Consider the following 25,975-nt stretch of genomic DNA (forward strand, 5'->3'; position numbering starts at 1 on the left):
GATCGTAGTTTTTCTTGCTTCTGTTGTCTGCCCTCTGGTGGTTGAGGCTATCTAAGAGGCTTGATGGGAGGCTCTGGTGGTGGGTAGAGCTGACTGTTGCTGTGGCGGTCAGAGCTCAGTAAAACCTTAATCCACTTGACTGTTGATGGGTGGGGCTGGGTTCCCTCCCTGTTGCTGTGGCGGTCAGAGCTCAGTAAAACCTTAATCCACTTGACTGTTGATGGGTGGGGCTGGGTTCCCTCCCTGTTGGTTGTTTTGCCTGAGGCAACCCAACACTGGAGCCTACCGGTGCTCTTTGGTGGGGTTAATGGCAGACTCTGGGAGGGCTCACGCCAAGGAGAACTTCCCAGAACCTCTGCTGCCAGTGTCCTTATCCCCACGGTGAAACAGAGCCACTACTCGCCTCTGCAGGAGACCCCCCAACACCAGCAGGTAGGTCTGGTTCAGTCTCCCCCAGGGTCACTGCTCCTTCCCCTGGGTCCCGATGCACACATTACTTTGTGTGTGCCCTCCAAGAGTGGGGTCTCTGTTTCCCCCAGTCCTGTCAAAGTCCTGCAATCAATTCCCACTAGGCTTCAAAGTCTGATTCTCTAGGAATTCCTCCTCCCGTTGCCGGACCCCCAGGTTGGGAAGCCTGACGTGGGGCTCAGAACCTTCACTCCAGTGGGTGGAATTCTGTGGTATAAGTGTTCGCCAGTCTGTGAGTCACCCACCCAGCAGTTATGGGATTTGATTTTACTCTGATTGCGCCCCTCCTACCGTCTCACTGTGGCTTCTCCTCTGTCCTTGGATGTGGGGTATCCTCCTTGGTGAAGTCCAGGGTCTTCCTGTCAATGATTGTCCAGCAGCCAGTGGTGATTCTGGTGCTCTTGCAAGAGGGAGTGAGAGCACGTCCTTCTACTCCGCCATCTTGGTTAATCCTCCTCTAATCTTGCTTCTTGATGGTCACCTCACTATATTCATCTCTGTACTTGTAATTTTGAGTGGTGGCGCTGAAGTCCATCACAGCTCACCATTCTAGAGAAATCTGCTGGTCACAAGTCACAAGAGTTGCTGTTCTTTTCTCCTGTCTTTTTTATTTTCCCTGTCTCTCTCTTCTTTCTCCTTTCCTTGAAGCATCCCAGATATTTCCAGTACTTTGAATTTGAAAGAGCTGGGCTTTAAGGCCATCAACAATCACTGACATATTCTACTCATTCTAACTGGAAACATTTGTAAGTGTTCATATTTTCTACAACTTGGGACATTGCTGTTTAAATTTTTTTTCAAACTTTGAAGTTTAGGGGTTCCTGTATGATTGAGGTTATATCTAGAAAAGTGAATCAATATATACCACACTTTGTAAAAACACATATAATGCAAGAAAATTTCTTTAGATTGTTTGAATAAATGGCTTTCCAAGGTATAAAAACTTCCTCAGTTTCACCATTAATTGAAATAATACTAAATATCTCCAGTGATTCTGAATTAATTTTATTTTTTCACAGTTTGTTCTCTCCATATATTTGCAAAAATGATAATCAAATTATTTACCACAAGCACAAAATAACACACCTCTCAGTAAGTTGAATGGTGATCACCAGAAGGATACTCGCTCTAACATTAGGACATGTATTACGGAAAAAAATTGCAAAGAGAAAAAACAAATCTTACTGAATGGCACTTGTTGAGCAATAGGTTAACATGTTCTTTAATCAAGGATGAAGTATGATATTCCAGCTCTTTTACATGTTAAGAGTGATTTTTGTTTCTGCACTTTTCCTACAATTAACATTTTGATGACTGTTTTTATACAAACACAAATGAATGTTTACAGATCTTTAAATAAAGAGTAAAATGCTTAGATGTAATCTCATAATTAATATATTAAAAAGAAACAGAGATTTTAAAATCCATGAGCCCAAAAGCACACATCTGAAAATCTAATCAAGGATATGACATTATCATTCCACAATGTCTTAAACATATTGAGACATTTTAGTGTTAGAGTTTCCCACTGAACATTTACAAAATAATTGGGTTTTTGTTGCAAGAAAATTGCTTACCTGGAAATGTTCAAGAAGTACATTTCCTCTTTGGATCTATAATCATGATACTGCAAGCTCTTATGGGACTTTCACAAGACATAGGCACATTTAACTGAAAATGATTGAGTGCCCAACACACCACAGATGCCCAGCCTAAATAACAGCAGTGGAGATTACCGAGAGTCAGCTTCTTGTTTCAAAAACAAAACCAAATATATTCGGCCTCATTTCCAAGATAACCACTTGTGTGTTTCCAGAGAGTCAACATGGGATTAAATTTTGAAGCCATGAGATGGAAGCAAAAGACCATATGGGCCTCAGAAGAGAAACTTGTATGAAAAGGACAGCACATGGGTATATTTTTTTAAATTATGAAAACTTAGAGCGAATTTCCCAATATTATTCCTTTGAAAACACTTTAGAAAAAACTGACTACAATGCCTTTAATTAATTAATTGAGATAACTTTATATCTCTCTAGAGATCAGAACACAAGGGGGAAAAAAATCTAACTGCTCTGTAACTTTTATCATCCAAGGACTGACTTTGTGAGAATATGTATATAGTAGGTCCGTCCCCTCATTATGTTTATTCCACCAGTTGTTTTGGTGACATATTAAGCATAGTATTTAGCAAGAAAGACATACTTTGGGGGAGTGTTCACTTTGAACTTCCTGCTTATTCTATTTACCCTCTAATGCTGTGCATTGTATTTCATTACATTGGTATTACGTTTGCAGGTATTGCTTTGTAGTTATAACCTGCAGTCTTAATCTTCTCAAACATATCAAATTAAGAATATAATATAATTAGCTTTTTAAAAACAAATATGTTTAATAATCAGAACTATTTAGATATATTTAGAAATTCTTTAGATACTATTTAGATACGTTAATACAGGTTTGATTCATAACTGATAATCTTTTATAATTATTTAGTTAAAATATGGGCATTCCTAAAAGTTTATAAGTATTTTCTCATTCTTGCCAACTTCACTGGGTTATTGTGAAAAGTCAATATGATAGGAGAACTAAAAACACTATGTAAATAAGAAAACATAACCATCAGAGTTGTTAAAATTTTTTTAAAAGTGTCTTTGTAATCTACCATTTATCAACTGAGTGACTAGAAAAGGTCATATGACCTCCACAAGACTTACTGTCCTTATCTACAAAATGAAAACAATTATAAGAGCCTTTGTAAACCTTTTACAACAGGATAGTTGTGTGGTTAAAATAAGACTAGCATGAGGGAACTTGAAATCTATGCCAAAACGAGGCCTTATACATCACAGACTCTGGATTCTCAACCACTCATGAACCATGCTATTCACTTAGTTCTGGTTTCTTAAAACCTTCCAGACCTCCTGCTTTGGCTTTCTGTCAAAATTAGCTAAGTACTGGTTATTCTCTATTTCATCCCAGCTGAACTCCTTTACAGTGTAGCCTTTTCCACATTTGTGGAACCAGAACTCATTCTCTACCCCTTCCAGTCCTTCCAATTGTTCTAAATGTTTTTCTACCTTAACAGTAGGGAGGGGCTATTCCTATGTCTCAGGACTTTTCCACTTCTAGCTATATTACATTTTACCCCCTGACAAGGGTTCATGCCTCTGTCCCTCTTCTCTACAGCTCATTATTACTATTTAACCTCAACTAAAATAGCCATGTTGCCCTGCCAGTTTTGCCGTGACTTTAGTTTAGATTCCTTTGCTGTTCAAACATGCTTTGGAAAGTCACAGACCGTTGTCCTAGAATGTGTTTATTCTGCCTAGAACCTTGAATTTCAGAGCCATGGAAGAAATCTGAGATAGTAACTCAGTTCCCAGCGTTGCCATAGTAGCCCAATATCAGCATGTGTATTAAATATGTAATTAAGACTTTGAGTTTAAAACTTGGTGAGATACACTGTATGGAATTTTTTGACAAAATAATAACTTATCCTCATGGCTACTATTTATTATGAAATTACTTGGAGGCAGAAATTACATATATATTTTCATTAATATTTAAAACAATTTGTTTACTAGGTTTTATTTTCTAATTTTAGAGAATAAAACATACTTGGTATATTTACACTGGTAAACTGTGGACTTTGGGGTGAAAATGATAGGTCCATATAGGTTCATTGTAATAAATATACCTCTGCTGTGAGGGACGTCAATAGTGGGGGAGGTTGGACATGAGTAGGGACGAAAGGTATATGGGAACCCTGTACTTTCCACTCAATTTCACTGTGAACCTAAAACTCTCTAAAAACTAAAGTTTATTAATTAAAAAACCATTTTGGTGTGGTTACGTGACTTACTCAAGACCACTCAGGCCACAGATATCTACGGATTTATAATTCAAAGCTACTTCTATATCTCTTTCTACTGCACCACACAGCTTTCTCTGCCCCAGAGAATGACAGCTTAGACAGTATATGTGAACATAAACACAGACCCTGATGATTAATTAGATGGCTTTCTATAGCACAGATGGCAGGAGAGAGACAAATACTGTGTAATTAACATCTACTAGGCATTAAGTCAAATCATATAAAATTGCCATCATTGTAGATCATATTCTTTTTCCCAGAATTTGTGAAAGGAAAATCAAAATGGAGTCTATATTGCTAAGAGAGCTCCCTAAAATGGAGCCAGGAGGCTATTACAAAGTATGACTTATGCACATCTCAGCCTGAATAGAATCTAACCTTTTGATCTCTTATTGTCCTACTTAAGACATCTAGATCATCTGCCAGAAACTCAAGATAATTATTGGGCCCATACCCTAAAATAACTTGTGGCAGCCTCTCTACTTATTGGACTACCCTAAAATAACACATGATTCCTCAAGGACAAATATTTCCTGATTCACGTCAGAGTCAATCACAATTCTCACTAGGCAACTCTTAAAAGCCTTGTGGCTTTTTGTCTTTATAAGCCCCTGACTCTTTCTCTTCCCTGGAACACTCTTTTGGTTTAACCAGAATCTGTGTCTCCTGAATTGCAATTCTTAATACCCCAAATAAACTATTTTATTATTTTCAGCCTTCTGCACTGTTTTTCTGTTGACAAATTCATATTTTCCTCTGTTTTGGGCTAAGACATTTCACTCTGGATAACTTGCCTTCTTTAACTCCTGGTTTGTTTTGTCATTTCTTCTGGCTGTGACTGGATTATATGACAAATAGTAAATAACCTGTGATTTGTAAAAAGGTACATATTAGGCTGAGAAAACAGATTTGATATAAAACTGTTTTGCCTTAATTTGCATCTCATTTTTTAATCTCTATTATGCTAATAGGAAAATGCATCAGTGTGTTTTTATCAGATTTCTTCTTAAATTCTAGATCATTTTGAAAATGGATGTGTAAGTGCTCCTCTAAAACACCTCACTAGTTATTATGATATGTTATCTGTCTTCCTAAAGATTAAAATCTTTCTTCTTATTCAGAATAGCGATGTTATGTGCAATGCAATTATGTATACTAGATTCATACCAAAATCATAAGAAAAAGTGTGGCTACCAGAGGTAAAATAGTAACTACAACATAAACATAATGCCGAATATACAGAAAAATTTATCAATGACTATAATTATTTTCTTTTATAGAATAAATACCAAATATACATTTATTTGACTGAAAATGTCACATTGCTTTTGTGAAGTAAATTTACAAAGTGTTAAACATTTGATTAAAATGAATGATGATTCTTTAGCTATAGCATGTGGGAGGCAATCCCACACCTTTTAAGGTCAAAACATTAATGTAAAATGACAGCTTTTTCCCCCCTCTACTTCTATAAGCGGAGAATGCTGCTGCCTGAAAGCTGTCTGGGAATTCAGCCAAAGAAAGAAGAAGGTTGCAAAAATTCTGGGGACTTTAAAGAAAAGTGGTTGGCATTAGCTTGGTCCTCACTTTAAACTAAAATTAAAACAATAGACAGACATGTACAGTAATCTCTCTTTTAAGGAAAGAATAGAATGCCTCTATAGTAATGTCAAGTGGAACAATTTGGTCCTGGCCCAAGTTATGCAGCTGTTCCACAGGAAAACAGCAAAAGGCTTCAGTCCAAAGCAGGCAAATAAGGCATGATTGTTTATAAACAGTCACTGGGGCCCTCACATTTAGAACAAGGAAAACAATATTAGCATACAGGAGGCCAGGTTAGCAACATGAGTCTCAGTATGAGTTGAGTCACACCATCATTTTGTGATTTATACAAAAGATAGTGGTGCTATTTTTTCTACTATTAACTTGCCTAATAACCATGGATAACTCATACTTTAGGAAATCATATATCGGTCAAACATTTTTAAAGAAACAATAAAGATTTGATCACGGATTAAAGAAATGATATGTCAGCTACCAAATGTAAAGAAATCATACACCTGTTATCCTCTTCTGATTCTCACCTGCTCATCAAAGGGGGCTCAGGTAATTGGTAAGGATAATAGAAATCGGGTGTTTCAGGAGTCAGTTAGAAGCTAAGACACAGTGTTGCTTCTCCGTGATTCCAAAATAACAAAATGGGGAATCAGGTGTAATAGCAGCAAAATAATGGAGAACTTTGACGGTGATTACCAGAGTAAAATAGGAAATTCGAACCTACCTGTTAGGTAAATGTGATATCACATACTTCATTTTTACGCCCACTCTTTACAGGCTTTTTTGATCCTATCTTAAAATATGGACAGCCTCTCTACTATTTTTTGTTTTAAAACTTCTGTTTGACATAACTTTCTTTTCTCATCCCTTTTCCACTTTTCATGATTCATTTTCTGAAATGGGCGTCCTTCCTGTTTTCTTTGTTTCCCCACCACTTACTAACTCCCTGATTAATCCATTTCAATTCGCGTTCTGTTCTCTTTGCTCTAGTGAGACTTGTTTTCTTTATGATCAGTAAAATTTCCTTCTGGGAAAATCCAATGATTTCTTTTCAGTCTTCCCTTGTTTTTTTTGTCCTATCTGTCTCAACTGGCACTGTCGGAGATCGAATATAAACTAGAGAGGCTAGAACTGAGACTGTCTTTAAAGAGGTTAATGTCTTCATTTATTGGAAATGATAGTTACTTTGAAAATGCAGAAGAGTGGATTTTAAGATAATTAGGAAGGGCATAAGAGAAGCAGTGGTCTAAAGGCAAAAAGGAGTCTAAGAATTTGGCTATACCTTTAATGTCAATGGCCTGGAGGTCTACAAGGGAAGAAAATGGTAAAAAGAGAGTTGGGAATGAGAATACAATACAAGAGAATAGGTTAATGTACATTTACTTGTGGACCATAGCACATAGAATATAACATTATGATCTATAATGATAAAGACAGAAAATAATAATCATTTTATCCCTTCTGGAGCTTATGAGCGAATTGCCAGACGATACTATACTAATTAGAGGATATTCTATATGGCTGTAAACTCATGCTAAAAATGGTCAGCTTGGTAGGAATTTGGCAAGTTGCCAGAAAGGGCACAAATACAGCAGAAAGCCTGATAGAAGAGAACAGCAGCAGTAAAATGTGTCTTGAGACTAGCCAGTTCTTCACCTTCAAGCATCCAGAGCTTCAATTTCAGTGCTGCACGTTACTGTAGGGCCCATCCTAATTTTTCAAAACTGACTTTGGCCAACATAGGTGACAATTTAGACTCAGCAATTGAAGTAGCAGAAAATAGCTGAAGGAATGTAATCTTTGGGCAGTGATTGAACTGAGTTTAAATCCTGACTCATCCATTTTAAATCTGGATGAATAAGGAAAATCCGTTAATACCGAGCTTTAGTTTTCCTTTCTGTAAAATAAGGAGCCTTTTTATTTCCATTACCTATAGCAAAGTGATACTCATCAAGATCCTTCTGAGAAAGGTGACGTTTTCTATTAAACTTCTGGAACCTTTGTATTCTTAAATAACATAAATAAATAAGAGATTGTGTTTTTCATTCATCTGCAATGCAGAGGATTATTGCATATCCAAGCTTATTTCTAGGTAACTGAAACAGAGACCACAATAAGGCATATCTATTCAACCATATCTGATCTGAGGGAAATGGACTACTTAAATAGCTAATTACATAGATCACAATCTAAGTATGCACCAAAAAAAAAAAAATGTGGATAGTGAGAGTGGATAGGGAATCAAAGAGAAGATCTTTGATAGGTAATTGGATGCTATTTGAGTTGGAATGTATTTATTCCCAAGCATTCTATATATTATATTTCCCATCTTCACCTCATTTAATTGTGTAAATTGTACACATATTCTAAATGTACACATATGTACTTTGGGGCAGAACTATGGAGAGAAGGTAAAAGCAAAAATCCTTTGCTATTCCCTGATACTTTATCATATCTCCAAACACTGACCTCTGAGGTTATAAGGAGAAATGGAAACAAAGGGCGAGGGGTGTGGGGAAAGAGGAACAGACAGAGTTGGAAAATAATAAGCAAAGGGAACAGGAGTGGAAATGGAAGGGAAAGTTAGGAAAGAAGTGCTGGTATTAGATATACAACATTGGGAGTAAAGAAACTGGATTTAAGTATGTCTAAAGCTGACTAGAGGCTATTACACTTCTTTCTTAGTTAAAGTACTGATCTTACAGCCAAAAGCTCTGTTGAAATTGCAGTACTGAAATGCACTGTCACATTAGATAGTGCACTGCAGTTGAAAAATGTTTTCTATAAGCAACTTAAACTTATCAAAGGGTAAGAACTATGAAAGTGAATTGTACAGGATATATGTAGTAAAGCTACTTTGAAAAAATTTGCTCCTTTCAAGGTCTAAAACGCCTTAAATGTTTCTTAAAATATAGAAAAAAATAGATTAATTTACAAAATGCTCTTTAAGTCAGTATATTTTAAATCTCTAGAAAATAATTACTGGAAGAGAGAACAGTTCTAAAATAACAATACTGTGATAAAGAAAGTGTGAATTCACTTAGTGTGTTAAGAAGTATAAGACAATACAATTGAGGAAGTTGAAATTTCAGGCTTATGTATTAAAATTACTATAGAAAAATTCCTCATGTGATAATATGAAATCTACACTTAAATAACAAATGTTATTAGAAACAAATCTTTAGTAATTAAATTTGATTTGCTCAAAAGCTATCCCATATAGTTATGTATAGAGAACAACTAAATGCCTCCCATTAAAATTTAAACAGAAATGCAAATCAATTGGAAGCTTCTAAAAAGATCCAAATAAATGACTTTCAGCTCCATGTAGAATGTTACCATAGAAAGATCAAATCACTTCCAATGAAATAATCCTTATTTGGATACTCCATACTTGAATTTTCTATTAAATATAGATTTTCTATGAGTTAGCTGTTTATAAACATGAATGTCAAAAAGTAAAATTTTAGGGTTGAAGTGATGTTAGAACTCATTATTCTAACAATGAAATCGCTTTATAATAGAAAATGTGGAGTCTGTGACCCTTTTCATTCCCACTACCTCCAAACATATCACATTCACAAATTATGTCTCAGGGGCTACACTAGAGGTGTAGATTTGATTCCCCTTAGGAAAATGATTTCCCATGTAACTTTAAAACTTGGGCATATTTTGAGGATTCGGTATTTTCAAAGTTTTTCATGAGAGAAGGAAGTTCATCATGTGTAACTTCTACAATCTGATGATGTAAAAACAGTGACTGATTAAGCCTATACTCCTTTCAGGTTGAAATATCTTAGTGGGAAAAAAAAAAAAGAAAGAAAGAAAAAGAAAAAAAAAATCGCAGTTGGAAACCTCCCCAGAAACTTCACTAGATGACAAAATACAAGACCAGTCTTCCACAGACACTTAATGAAGACATGGTTCAGGAGGTTTTCTGTTCTGAGATCACTTTGCCCACCAAGAAAAGACAAAAATAGTGGATTTCTGCAGTTAAAGACTGCAATCAAAGCAGGATACAAGAAAAGTAAAAAAATTTATTGCTCATTAAATCACTTACAGTGGTTTTCCTTTGGATTCACAAGTCAAAATTAAAGGCTGTCCTTCTTGTGGAAAAGGAGTGGATGGTATAATCTTAACTGATGGTGTATCTAGGCGAAAAGAAAAAGTAATATTAAGAAAGGTCATTACACACATATAAAACTATATATTTAATAATTGTACATCATGGTATATGTTCAGCCCATTTCTTGTAATTGTATATATTTATACAATTTTGTATATTTATATAGATTTAGTGAAACAGGGTCTGCAATTTTAAGAAGCTACCATCCTGTCCAGGAAAAGCTTACAAAAATATCTGAATATCTTATGAGCACCACCGTTATATTATTTCTGAAATCTGAATTCAAAAGTGAAACTGCAAAAAGTGGTCCAGATGAATATCAAGCATTTCATACAATTGTTTCTTCAACTATTTATAGATGGCTATGCATACTATTATTATGGACTGAACGCGTTTATGTGCATTTGAATAACAACTCTTTCATTGTTGCAGGAATACCAGGGACTCACAATAAGGAACCCACAAAGAACTTGAGATCAACTACTGTCTCACGAGCATTATGCAGAATCTTTTTGAAAATGCAGTAATGCAGCACTCAGCACATGCTGTTTGCTTTAAAGCACAGTTAGCAAATCATCTGAAATAGTTACTTAGAATGTTACTAAAAGTTAACATTTTGTTATATATGTTACAACATAATTGTTATAAAGTTACTTCCATTTAACAATAAAATCATCCTTAGTGGAAGAAGATGCAAAAATACTTTGAGACATTTATATTTATAACTTTTATGCCATGTAATATTGTTTAATCAACACAGAGATACATATTACATAGAAAAAATGGAAAATAAACTAAGAACAGAGACAGTGTAAACAGGCTCATTCCTTTATGACACCTTGCTAGTCCTGGTTTTGTGTGGCTCACAGTCAACATGGAACTGTCTCCTCCTCTTGTCTCCATATCCTCAACAATAAACAAAATAGGCTCTGAATGCTCCAGGGGGTCACAATTATTCTCACCCTTCCCTTAGTTGTGATAGAAGAACTGAACTACCCTGAGGTTATACTCATTCTCTGACTTTGAAGCCAATTCAATAAGTATCAATCGTGTAATTTTTAGTTTATCTTATTTCAGGAAAAGATTTTGCAGATTTGTCATATATAGAACAATAAACCAGATCCTGTGGAAGGCCTTGTATCCCACTTATAAATTATTTATACTTTTCAAATGCATTCTTTATCAATCCTTTAAAGAAAAAAATACATTCAAGATAATCAACAATAATATCCCATTTACAAATAGGCATTCCATGTACATCATGGTAAAAAACTGTAGTATAAAATAACCCAGGAAGAAAAATTAATTTGAAGAAATATGACATATATTGTCATATTTTTAACCAGTAGAAAAAATATAATTTAATAAAGGATTGAAACATACTTCACTAATCTCATTACCATCATCACATTTATGGAATCAGTTAACATGATGATCATATAATTTTGTCTTCCAAGTAGAACACTTTTAAAAGTGAAGAGAAAATATTAATTTAATTATATAGAATAACAAGTGTGAACCAGAATGATTCTGGGAAAATGAGGGCTATCATCTTTTAAATTTTGACCATATATACATATAGCAAAATTTAATTTCATCCTGACATAGAAAATAAAGCTTTCTAGAGAAAAAGGTGGCAGAAGAAAGATCAGAAAAGTGTGATGTTGGGGAAGAGAGTTGTGTATCTGTGATGATTAATTTTACGTGTCAACTTGACTACACTATGCGGTACCCAGATATTTGGCCAAAAATTCATTATTTTGGGAATTCTAGTAAGAGTGTTTTGGGAAACGATTAACATTTAAATCAGTGGACTGAGTAAAGCAGATTGTTCTACCTAATATGGGTGAGGATCATCTGATACGTTGAAGGCCTGAATAGAACAAAAAGGCTGACCCTCCCACAAATAGGAGAGCATTCCTGTCTGAAGGCAACTGAGCTGGCACATCAGCCTTTTTCCTGCCTTCAGATCACACTGAAACATCTGGGTCTTGAGCCTGCTGACTTTCAGACTGGAACTATAACATCATCTCTTCTGGTTTCTCAGGCCTTTAGACTCAGACTGGAACTAAGTCATCAGCTCTTCTGGGTCTCCAGCTTGCAGACTCAGCCTGCAGATCTTGGAATTTGCACCTTTGTAACAAATCCCGTTAGTTCTTTTTCTCTATAGAACTCTGACAAATATAGAATCCTTAGAAACAGACCCTGGGATATTTCTTTCATGGGGAGTGACCTCAGGGAGCACTGGGAAGTGAGATAGGAAGGGAAGGAAGTAAATCAAGAGTGTGTTATTGAGCAGATTACCCTGTGGGCAGCTGGATTCAATCCTGCTGTGGAACTCAGAGAGACAATGTAGGGCTTGCCTCCAAGTCACCTCACTTGATGGGCAAGGGAGAGGAGTATTTAGGGAATATTGACCAATACTCATTAGTGTTCAGTTGAGGATTGCTGGGGCGGGGATGCAGGTGTTACTTCCCTGGCACCCCTGGTCTACTCGGTGCACAGGAATGGTGTGTGCCAAAGGGATATGGGCAAGTCACCCCCAGTATCTGCCTCAGTGAAGTAAAATACACAGTTCTGCCTGTTTAAGTAATTTATTAGAGGTGAGAATTTATATAACATGTGGTCCCCTGAAGCATGGTTCAGCATTCCCTTTAGATCCAGAACACAGAATTTGAATTATAAGCAAGTGCAAAAGCAGATAATATGCTTAGCATGTATTTCTGTGAAACTTTTAGGAAGACCTCCAAGTTACCAAAATCAAGTCATATAATACAATACTCTTATTTTATTTCTGAATTACTCAATATGTTGATTAGTCTTTGTTCCTAAGAATTATCTTCCCTAGGTTTTTTAACACTCAACCCTGCCACCCCTCACAAACACACACAGACACACACACTGATAGATACACATATATCTGATTCGACATATATCTCTGGCTACTCTTTCTCATATTCTGTTGGGTTTTCTTCTTGTATTTAACCTTTAAATATTGAGATCACCAAGAATGGGATTCACAATCTGTTCTCACATAATTCTCTAGGTCCTTTCAGCCATACCTATCTCTGCAGTTTCTATCTACTCATTAATCACTCCCAGGTTTATATCCTAAGGCAGTTCTGTACCACAAGCTACACTCATGTATGTGCAACGTCTACTTGACATGTCCAGTTGGATGTTGAAAAGACATGGCACACTCAGTATGTCCAAAAGGAACTCAAAGTCTCCCACTGACTGACACATTCTCCCCTGACATGTTCTTCTTCCAGCAATTTCTAGTTCTATAAATACCACCAGCCTCCATCCAGCTACATACACCAGACACCTCCTGTTCCCTTATCTTTTCTATAATCAATCAATTAATCATCAAGTTTGGTTGACTTATTTCCTAAATAATTTTGAAATCTACTTGTTGCTTTTTTATATCTCCACAACCTCACAACCTTTCTTTCATTTAGTCTACCGCAAAAGTGAATGGCCTCCACCATGTCAGCTTTTTACACCTCTAAATCTGATGACATCAATTTTCTGGTTAAAACCTTGCATGGTAAATTTTTTCTCTTAGGATTAAAAGAAAAATAATCAGCATAGTCTTTAAGTCCTATATGATCTACACAGGTCTTTATTCTCAAGCCTTTTAACACTCAATTCATTCTTTGACTTCCAGGTAATTATACTTTCTTTCCGGTACTTTAATGAATATGTTTCTTAACTTTATACAAACTGTCTGAAATGCTCTATTTTGGGGGGATCCTTTGCCTTTTTAACTCTTTTAAATCTTAACTCAAATATCATTTGCTGAGGGCAATCATTCATTACCCTCACATTTGGTCATGTATCTCTGCTGCACGTTCTCTTTTTCATCTCTGTATAATTTTTAAAAGGCATTTCTGTATCCTCAGTGTCTAGCATAGTGCTTTATACAAAATCTGTGCTTAATAAATAAATTATTAAATGAGGGAACACTCTAATTTTTTATTTTCTTATTATCATTTTAATACATTAATTTTAAAATATTAAAAACTGCTTAATTGAAATTTTGTTGGGGCCTGCATTTGTATGTAAAATTAATATTAAATGCTCATGTCACAAACCTTACACTGAGTTTTATTCTTACACATATTTAATTTAATTAAATGTCTATTGCTGATTCTCTTCCTGGTATAAATTTTCTGCATTAGATAATATTAGATAACAACTTTCCATGATTATACAAATGGCAATTTGTTTTTTAATGCATATACCGCATAAATAACTTTTCTCTCCTCATCTGATTTTGACAGGGGAAGCACTCAATTGTGAAGAGATTTATTTATATAATCGGTCAAAATTCTAGTTTACAGTTCCATGAAATGTCAGCATTCGTCTTTAAACATACCACGTTAGCAATGTACACAAAATTACATTTTTTACCACATCAAAACTACAGTAATGTGATATTATCCCAAACTTGACTCTTTTTCAAATACTTTTTAAAAAATTTTTTATTTTTTTGGAGTATAGTTGATTTACAATGTTGTGTTAGTTTCAGGTGTACAGCAAAGTGATTCAGTTATACATATACATATATTTATTCTGTTTTAGATTTTTTTCTCATATAGGTTATCACAGAATATTAAGTAGAGTTCCCTGTGCTATACAGTAAGTAGATCCTTGTTGGTTATCTATCTTATATATAGTAGTATCTGTGTATTCATCCCAAGCTTCTGATTTATCTCTCCCTGCCACAGTGTTTACTTTAAAATAACATTTTGAATATGTAACATCTTACATGGCCTAAAAGTCAAGATATTTTATTTTATTTTATTTTTTAAATTAATTTTTATTGGAGTATAGTTGCTTTACAATGTTGTGTTAATGGGAAGGAAATCTAAAAAAGAGTGGATATATGTATCAATTTTTTCTTTAATAACAGGAAATAATTTGGGCTTTAATAGATTTTTACTTAATAATAAAGATCTCTATCATTACTATTCCTATTATATTTTCATTAATCACTTTATTGTATCCATAAGGGAGCTGATCAAGCACTGTTAGCAAATAATCAATAACATTCTAGAAATACCATTAAATTAGTGTAGAACTCCTATTCTTACTCAGATATCTCAGTTAGCCAACAAAAAGACAAAACCAAAAAAAACAAAACAAAACTATACTCATCTCAAAAACTGAGTTAATTTTAAGAATCTTCAATTTCCAGGATTTCTTCAAAATAGTTATTTTAATAACTGCAACCCCCAAGGTAAACATATTTTTCTGTATTTATATATATTTATATATCAAAATGAATGGGGACTTTTTCAGGAGCAGCACAATGCACAATAGATAATAATTTTCTAAAATAATCTTCAAATTTATGCATATATTATGCTATTAATATTTTTACTAATCCAGATGTGAATAGGAGTCAGAAAGTAAATACCACATATCCAAACCTTTCAATGCAAGTCTTTGCCAAGTTACAATTAAGAATTACATTTTTTTTGCCCCTGTCCATATATAAGTTATTTGTAGATTTTCTTCTTGGTTGTAGTTTTTCATTTCAAAAGTATGGGGAATATTTTTTTAACCAAAGTTTACTTATATAGTAATCCCACACTTGCTTTGGAAATAATCTCTCTATTTTCCAGTCTAGGTGCAATATGAGTTGCATTTCATCCTGCTCCACTTCTTCACAAAACAGAATGACACTTTTTCTCTTTTTCTTCAGTACTTTGTGGATGTGGATGATATTCTGTTTTTAAATTACTAGTATAATGTATTGTATTGTACCAATTAAACAGAAAAGAAAAGGGGGGGGTTAGTAAAAATGCATTATCATTACCATTATTAATTCACACTTGCTTTATCCTATATGTTAAACTCAGATTTTTATTTTTACAAACTAATAATTTCCATGTTTGTTTTAAAATGTATTCAAATAAGTCAACTCTAACAACACCATATTTATTGAATATAAATTTATGTACATAGTAGTATAATATTTATTACATATAACATGTAATGTTTATAATGTTACTATACATAAACACATATGAATGAAAGGGAACAGTAAATAATTAGATTTAAATTATTTCAGGATATATACTGCTATTATAAAACACTGCACTTAGTAAAATATGTATTTTTTTTTGCATGTCTGCTTCATTCACCACATTTTGAACATTCAAAATCCCAGACCTTAACCTATTCGATTGTGTGTTGTCAGATCCTGATCCTAACAAAATGCTTGATATGTTGTAACAGTTCTTTAAAGATTAGATGACTATATGAATATTTCCTATTTCTCTCAAAATGCAAGCAAATGAGGAAGTTTTGCACAAGCATATAAAAATAGGGATATGGTCATTCATCTACAAATAATTTTTCACTACTTACTAACAGGCAAAATATGCAGATACTTTAAAAGCATCATGTTTCCTCTCTAAGGTTTCTTTTTATAGGAAAAATATTATTCTTTAGAGTCCATCTTTAAAATTAATAAGATGTGGAAAAACCCATACTTTCTAAAAGTATTATTTATTGGGCTACCCTGGTGGCGCAGTGGTTGAGAATCTGCCTGCCAATGCAGGGGACACGGGTTCGAGCCCTGGTCTGGGAAGATCCCACATGCCGCGGAGCGACTGGGCCCGTGAGTCACAACTACTGAGCCTGCGCGTCTGGAGCCTGTGCTCCGCAACAAGAGAGGCCGCGATAGTGAGAGGCCCTTGCACCGCGATGAAGAGTGGCCCCTGCTTGCCGCAACTAGAGAAAGCCCTCGCACAGAAACGAAGACCCAACACAGCCATAAATAAATAAAATAAATTTTTTTAAAAAAGTATTATTTATTTTACTTATCTGACAAATTCTGGGACTAATTTATAAAGAAGCACAAGTACTTTCAAGAAATAGATTAATGGACAAAAAAATTGGTTTTTAAAATTATTATTCAAAATTTTAAAAGCTTTATGAACTTGGGAAGTAAAGACACCTCCTATCTTATTTGAATGATTCAGTATTTGAATCAAAGTAAAGATACTGATACAGGGGAATGGATTTTCCATATTTTTAACAAAGATTTTAGAAAACTGAAAAGATCTGTGATGAAACTACTATTAAATCACCTAATGGACAATCGGCAAGCACAGCTATGAAAGTATTTAGTGGCAGTGGTTCAACAATATTTATTCATCTCTAAGGGTTTTGTAGGTAGGTAAATAAAAATAAGTTTTAAGTCAATATCTTACCAATTAAAAAAAAACTTATTCTGTAATCAAAGAAATACAACAGAAATTTAAAGTTATATAAAAGTAACATCTAGCCTGTTATGATGGTGATGGCCAAATTGCTAAAATAAGAGAAGCAGCTATAAATGAACATCTAATATTAGTTTACTGTATCATTCCATAGTGTATAATATATTGAGGGAACAAAGATGGTTTATAACTTAAAGCAGTAGTGATTTGCATTGCTCATGGCATGTGGATCTTTGGGTGCAAAGTGTTATCTTGACAATTTTATTTGTCCACAAAAATCATTTCCTATGAACACTCCCAAATGATTCATTTAACAAACAGTTTTATAGGTCTTAAAACATGCAAGGCACAGTACTATTACCCATTTCTATCCATTGTCTCACTAGAATTGCAACATTAAAACACTATAACATAGTATACTTTTTCACATTGTAACACCTAAAACTCAGGTGTTAGTTTTCATAAACAATGCTACTGAGTGCTTAGCATATTCTTAGAAAAGTAAACTCATCAGAGCAGAGATTATTTCTATTTTGTTCACTGGTTTATCCTCAGTCCTAGAATAACTCCTAGACTTCAGTTAAATATTTGTTGGATAAATGAATGAAGAATGACTTTTTGTAATTTTTCCCAACTACTGGTTAGGACCACTAGTGTGTTATAAAATCAAATTTATTTGTCACAGCTATCTTCTAATAATTATAAACACTGATAAAATACTTGGCAAGTCATAATTGTAAATGCTCTGTATGCATTGGCTCATTGAATTCTTTCATACAGCATATAAGGTAGGTTCTGTTGTTGACCTATTGTACAGAACATGAAACTAAGACTCAGAGAAGTAACTCACTCTACTTACACAATCATAAATCACCTTAGGCAGTTTGAATCTCTTTTTCCTGACCTTAATCTCACGTCAATAACTTTGTTTCCTGTTCTCTCTTAGACTACAAGAGAGATTGATGCTTTTGGTAATAAGCTCTGTGTCCTCTATTCATCTTCAAAACCAACTCTTTCTCCAGCTGGTTGAATTGGAACCTGGCCCAAGAGTTGCTTTTGCTCTATATGATCTGCAAGTTGTAAAACATATCTGACAATGTTTCTGAGTTCTATGCATAACCTGTCAGTCTACCTGTTTCTCTTTCCCTTCCTTCCTTTCTCCCTTCCTTCCTTCCTTCCTTCCTTCCTTCCTTCCTTCCTTCCTTCCTTCCTCCCTCCCTCCCTCCCTCCCTCCCTTTCTTTCTTTTTTAACTCTCTCACAGCTGCCTCTCACATCCTTTTCCTCTCTAACAGATGAAAATATTCTCTGGGTGAAGGTGGTTAAAAGGTACAAACTTACAATAATAAGATTAATAAGTTCTGGGACGTAATGTACAGCATGGTGACTACAATAAACAATACTGTAGTGTATATTTAAAAGTTGCTGAGAGAGTAGATCTTAAAAGTTCTTATCACAAGAAAAAAATCGTAATTATGTGAGGTGATGGATATTAACTAACCATCATGGTAATCATTTTGCAATAGATACATATACTGAATAATTATGTTGCGCACCTTAAGCTACTTCAATGTTATATTTCAATTATACATGAATAAAACTGGAGAAAAAATATATATGTATGTATATATATATTCTCTTATCTTATTCACTACAATATATCCTTCTCATCCATATTCCTCTCCTCCACGAACAACAAAGAAATATCCCCACAGAAAATTTTTGTCAAGGGGAATTTAGAAACTTTTAAATATTTTACAGATGAAAGAGTTGTGATTCTTTATAGCAATTGTATTACATAAAGTTTTCCGAACAATTTGTGTAGCACCCTTATAAAGATCTCTTGCTAATTACATTAATACTAAAGAAAATTATGCACCAGTTCACCTTACTCTGAGATAGTGGCTCTCAGTTAGGGACGATTTTGCCCCCCAAGGACATTTGACAATGTCTGGAGACACTTCTGGTTGTTACAGTGTAGAGGAGAGGTAGAGGTGATACTTCTGGCATCTTATGAATAGAAGCCAGGAATACAGATGAACATCGTACCATGCACAAGACAGACCCTCCACAACAAAGAACTACCTGAGGCAAAATGTCACTAGTGTCCTCCTCTAAAATATTGACATTTACTCACTTCATTACCTATATCTCTTCCCTGTTACAACAGATTGGGAAATACTAGAGAACTGTGAAACTGTGTGTATCTATATGGGACGCTTGGACTTCTAGAATGAAGGAAATGCTGAATACTCTAAGACCATCATGATACTTTCCTGAAATAAAAAGCTACAAATCAAGCTCAATCTATACCTCAAGACCTAGTACTTTTTTTTTTTTTTTTTAAAGTTTTGGGAAACTGCTTACTAAATCCACTCTTTTTTTTCTATTTTTGTAATTTTTTTTTAAGTTTTTGTGTTTTTTTTTAAACTTTGGGTTTATTTATTTAATTAATTAATTTATTTATGGCTGTGTTGGGTCTTCGTTTCTGTGCGAGGGCTTTCTCTAGTTGTGGCAAGTGGGGGCCACTCTTCATCGCGGTGCGCGGGCCTCTCATTATCGCGGCCTCTCTTGTTGTGGAGCACAGGCTCCAGACGCGCAGGCTCAGTAATTGTGGCTCACGGGCCTAGCTGCTCCTCGGCATGTGGGATCCTCCCAGACCAGGGCTCGAACCCGTGTCCCCTGCATCGGCAGGCAGATTCTCAACCACTGCGCCACCAGGGAAGCCCCCTACTACTTTTTATTATGAGCAGTGGGTTGATATACCCAGAGTTAACCAGAACCATTTCAGCTACAGCACTATCTGCTATTCATTCCCTCTGCATAAGACTGACTTTTTCTAAGATGTCCAATTTATTTTGCCTGTTTGTAATTTTGCAGTAAAACTGAAACTTTCACTTTCCTTTTAGTGCTCACAATACTCTTTCATAATGCTCAAGACTGTCAAGTACTTTTCCTTAAACAGTCTGTTAAATTCCTATAATTCTAGTAAAAATTTATTCTTGTGGCCATCATTTATTTAACAGATACGTATAAATTATATGTATGTATAATATGTACAAGATACTTTACTACTACTATTCAAGTGCTATATCTCCACAGTAATTTTGTCCCAATAAGATAAATCATGTATGGTTCAAAATAATGCAAAATTCAAAACTGAAAGGAACATAGCACTCTGATGAAATATTATGGGAGTTATGGAAGAAGAGATTATAGATATTTGTTAGAAACAAAGAAAGTTACCTAGAGAAGTGGTACTTAAAAAAGTTCAAACAATACATAGTATTTGAACTGGCAGAATTTTTCTAGAGGGAAAGAAAAGAAGGGAACCCAAGGCAAAGAGTTGGACAAGGGTTGGTGTAGAGACGAGTGTGGGCTGTATATGAGGCATCTAGAAGTACTGTAAAGTATAGGGTGCGTTATCTGAAAAGGGGTGCTAAGAGTGACATTATAAGGGATTGTATTTTCAAAGCCTTGAATTTCAGGCTGAAGAATTCAGATATTATGTTAGAGGCAATAAGAAATCATCTTAAGTTTGTGATCAAGTGAGTGTCAGGCTCCGAGCCAGGTTTTAGGAGATATTTGGCAGTGTGTAAAACTGGTTGGATCAGTGAGCAATTTAAAGCAAATTATGTCTCTATGATAAAGTTGAGCCACAAGGAAGATCTTAAGAAGAAAACATAGCAGTAAAAATATAGATAATAAATGCATCAACATTTTGTCGATATTCTAATTCATAAATTTCTACAATTGTGGGCTCTAGAGTGCATTACTTTAAGTGCATTTTCTCTGTATCTCATTTATTATCTTACTTACTTTTTTGGCTTAAAATAATTGTTTCTCCAATATTTTATTCCAGTTATTAGAATAACTAAAATATTTAGGAAATAAAGAAATTTATAATCTAGGTATTTGTAATAATTAAATAATAAAATAAATAGAATTTAGGAATTTATCAAATGAAACTCTCCTATATTAATAGTCTGAAGTGGTGATGTAAAATGCATAGTTTTGATTCGATATTGTTGATAGAGTTAGTTGTGCTTGGGAGGGCAGAAACAAATTCAACTAGTTGATGGCTTCAACACTGGAGATGGATTACTTAGGAAAAGGCATCAGGAAGCTGCTTGTCAAATTTCATCATTAGATAGGACATTTTAACACTTTGAAAGCTCATTTTTGGAAAAAAACCTTCATATCAACATTTAAAAGAAAAAATTAAAAAAACTAAACTCATTGTGTTTCTAAACATTTTCAAGCTATTTATGTTTTTGATGCTTTTTTAAAGAACATTTATCAAAAGCACCATGAAATGGATTCATCATGGGGACACAAAATGAAATAATAAACAATGAAATGAACACATTTAAAGTTGTTTTAGGTTTTATAAATCTGCCATGGGATGCCTTAAGCATTTAATGTTTATTTAACAAACATACAACATTAATACATGATGTATAGGTTAGTTCAAATATAATGATTTATCATAAAACTATAAGACAATGTGGAAGTTGACATCGTATTTCCTGTTTGTTAGTCATTTAGTCAACTACCAGGTTCATTTTTATTTCATACATTATCTAATTTTTAAAATGTCCCTTCACATATAATTTTGGTAAATATGAGAAAGGTCAAAATCATCATCATCATTCAATCACCATCATCATCAACCATAAAAAATTTAATAATCCTTAAGTTATTGGTATATTTTGAAATATATTTAAATTGAGAAAACTCGAATCAAAAAATAAGAAGGTCTCCGTGAAATTTCTCCTTTAGGATGAGGATATTTTGTTTGTAGCTTTTGTTAATGAAAAGGAAAAAATTGTTTTAATTTTCCTGATATCACCAATTTTGTTTGATTTTTATCAGTGTTAGTGAATAGTATATGTCCTAGGCAAAAACTACAAAGAAAAAAAATCTTAATATTCTTTCCACTTATTTCATAGGTTCCTTGTTTGTATTCTCAAAAAAGGATAGAAAGGGTTTGCTAAAGTTTTTAAAAAATTTTCATTGGGGTATAGTTGCTTTACAATGTTGTGTTAGTTTCTACTGTACAGCAAAGTGAATCAGCTATATGTATACATATATTCCGCCTTTTTTGGATTTCCTTCCCATTTAGGTCACTGCAGAGCACTGAGTAGAGTTCCCTGTGCTATACAGTAGGTTCTCATTAGTTATCTATTTTTTCCGTTGTATCAATAGTGTATATATGTCAATCTCCATCTCCCAATTCATCCCACCTCCCCTTTGCACCTTGATATCCATACGCTTGTTCTCTACGTCTGTGTCTCTATTTCTGCTTTGCCAATACGATCATCTATACCATTTTTCTAGATTCTACATATATGCGTTAATATACGATATTTGTTTTTCTCTTTCTGACTTACTTCACTCTGTGTGACAGACTCTAGGTCCATCCATGTCTCTACAAATGACCCAATTTCATTCCTTTTTATGGCTGAATAATATTCCATTGTATATATGTACCACATCTTCTTTATCCATTCCTCTGTTGATGGACATTTAGGTTGCTTCCACATCCTGGCTATTGTAAATAGTGCTGCAAAGAACATTGGGGTGCATGTGCCTTTTTGAATTATGGTTTTCTCTGGGTATATGCTCTGGGTATATGCTGGGTCCTATGGTAGTTCTATTTTTAGTTTTTTAAGGAACCTCCATACTGTTCTCCATAGTGGTTGTATCAATTTACATTCTCACCAACAGTGCAAGAGGGTTCCCTTTTCTCCACACCCTCTCCAGCATTTAGTGTTTGTAGATTTTTTGATGATGGCCATTCTAACCAGTGTGAAGTGATACCTCATTGTAGTTTTGATTTGCATTTCTCTAATAATTAGTCATTCTGAGCATCTTTTCATGTGCCTCTTAGCCATCTGTATGTCTTCTTTGGAGAAATGTCTATTTAGGTCTTCCACCCATTTTTTGATTGGGTTGTTGTTTTTTTTTTTGATATTGAGCTGCATGAGCTGTTTGTGTATCTTAGAGATTAATCCCTTGTCAGTTGCTTTGTTTGCAAATATTTTCTCCCATTCTGAGGGTTGTCTTTTCGTCTTGTTTATGGTTTCTTTTGATGTGCAAAAGCTTTTAAGTTTCACTAGGTCACATTTGTTTATTTTTGTTTTTATTTCCATTTCTCTAGGAGGTGGGTCAAAAAAGATCTTACTGTGATTTATGTCAAAGAGTTATCTGCCTATGTTTTCCTCTAAGAGTTTTATAGTGTCTGGCCTTACATTTAGGTCTTTAATTCATTTTGAGTTTATTTTTGTATATGGTGTTAGGTAGTGTTCTAATTTCATTCTTTTACATGTAGCTGTGCAGTATTCCCAGCACCACTTATTGAAGAGGCTGTTTTTTCTCCATTGTATGTTCTTGCCCCCTTTGTCATAGATTAGGTGACCATATGTGCGTGGGTTCATCTCTGGGCTTTCTATCCTGTTCCATTGATCTATATTTCTGTTTTTCTGCTAGTACCATACTGTCTTGATTATTGTAGTTTTCTAGTATAGTCTGAAGTCAGGGAGCCTGATTCCTCCAGCCCCGTTTTTCTTTCTCAAGATTGCTTTGGCTATTCGGGGTCTTTTGTGTTTCCATACAAATGGTAAACTTTTTTGTCTAGTTCTGTGAAAAATGCCATTGGTAATTTGATAGGGATTGCGATGAATCAGTAGATTGCTTTGGGTAGTATAGTCATTTTCACAATACTGATTCTTCCAATCCAAGAACATAGTATAGCTCTCCATCTGTTTGCTAAACATCTTTGCATTCATATGGTATGTTACCTTCCTAATAATGATAATGATAAAAATAAAGCCAAGCATGTATAATGAATTATCTGATTTAATCCTTACCCCCATCCCCCAAAATAAGAAGTACACTTTCCAGATGAGGAAATTAAAGTTTAAAGTGACTAGCATGAAGTCACATAGGGGAACTTGGATTCCAACCTAGCCTTGCACTTCAAAAAATAAGATATTGATTCTCAAAGTCACATTGTATTCAAAATACATTTTGTTAAAAATGTTTATATTTCACCCCAGAGGTTTTTAATCTGTATTGTGACAACAAACATTGTGGTCTCCTAAAGTATGGGCCCATCTGTTGATAGGCATAGCTTACATACCATTTCAAGGAATCCATGGACTCTGATCACCACCCACTCATGGGCTCCGGTGTGAGCATCCTAGACTGAAAACAAGAACTAATACTTCCCTGGTGGCACAGTGGTTAAGAATCTACCTGCCAATGCAGGGGACACGGGTTTGATCCCTGGTCCAGGAAGATTCCACATGCTACAGAGCATCTAAGCCTGTGTGCCACAACTACTGAGCCTGTGCTCTAGAACCCATGAGCCACAACTACTGAGCCCACATGCCACAACTACTGAAGCGCGCGCTCTAGGGCCCCTGTGCTGCAACTGCTGCGCGTGCTGCAACTACTGAAGCTCATGCGCCTGGAGCCCATGCTCTGCAACAAGAGAAGCCACCGCAATGAGAAGCCTGCACACTGCAACAAAGAGTAACCCCCGCTCACTGCAACTAGAGAAAGCCTGCATGCAGCAACGAAGACCCAACACAGCCATAAATAAAAAACGAAACAAAACAAACAAACAAGAACAACAAGAACTAAATCACAAATTAAAAAATATTAGGCAGCATAAAAGAAAACTGAAAAGGCATTTTGAAGGGCAGGATAAAACTATCTGCACTTAATAATCATTTAAATCACTGGCCTAGTTCCTGAAAATATAAACAAAATTTCCCCTTCTAAAAAGAAATGCAAGGTTTACCCTTAGTATATTACTAGAGATTTAAAATTATCCTACCTTGCAATTATAATATAAAAACATTGGATTCTTTTACAAATTTAAGATATATTATGAAATTATATGTATTATATTTCCTGTATTTTGACAAATCTTGCTACTTTGGCATTCTATGAATTACTTCACTATCAATTCATTCCTAACTCGTCAATTATTCCCAACTATTTCAAAAGGAATGACATAATAAGAAAATGGAAGTATGATTAAATCATATAGAGTGGTGGTGTCCAATACAGTAACAACCAGTCACATGTGGCTATTTAAATTTAAATGTAAATTGATTAAAATTAAATAAAATTTAAACTGCAGTTCCTTAGTCAGAAGATCCACATTGCAAATGCTGAGCAGCTATATGTAGCTAGCTATTGGCTACTATTTTGGGACAGATATAGAACATTTCCATCATCACAGTAAGTTCTTTTAGACAGTGCTAGTGTGGAAAGATTATGCAAGAGTGATATAAATTATCACTGTTGCCAATCCCTATTTACTTATCCAAATCATCACTGTTGCACAGGTTATACATTTTCTTTCATGGTGGTAGGAAAGAAGTCTGGAAATAAAACACCATCATTGTAGCTTTGTTTGGTTGTTTGTTGGTTGTTTAGCTTTCATGCTCTCAGTTGAGAATTAAGAATCTTTCATTTTCTGATTATAATTGTAAGAAGGGAATAGTCAGAGGAAGATATCTCAAAATTATTAGATAAGACAATAAACACAAAGAGAAAATAGAAGTCAAGAATCTAGTGAAAATGGTGAAACAGAAGTCATCACTTATTCTAGATCAATTTTAGTAAACTCAAAAATCAATAAGTGAAAAATTCGTTTATAAGGAAAAAAAAGGAAGAATTTCATCACATAATAT

At 34.6% G+C, this 25,975-nt stretch overlaps 1 protein-coding gene across 3 annotated transcripts in view; it reads right to left on the bottom strand.

Moving 5' to 3' along the window:
* Nucleotides 1–25,975, bottom strand: part of CADM2 (cell adhesion molecule 2) — a 1,037,555-nt gene that overhangs the window by 98,912 nt on the left and 912,668 nt on the right. For all 3 annotated transcript variants that reach the window (XM_036851520.1, XM_036851521.1, XM_036851518.1), the window contains one exon: nt 9,963–10,053. In XM_036851520.1, the coding sequence (XP_036707415.1) occupies nt 9,963–10,053 (91 nt within the window). The remainder of the gene's footprint in view (nt 1–9,962; nt 10,054–25,975) is intronic.

Source organism: Balaenoptera musculus, chromosome 4, assembly GCF_009873245.2.
Source record: "Balaenoptera musculus isolate JJ_BM4_2016_0621 chromosome 4, mBalMus1.pri.v3, whole genome shotgun sequence".
Taxonomy (NCBI): Eukaryota; Metazoa; Chordata; class Mammalia; order Artiodactyla; family Balaenopteridae; genus Balaenoptera; species Balaenoptera musculus.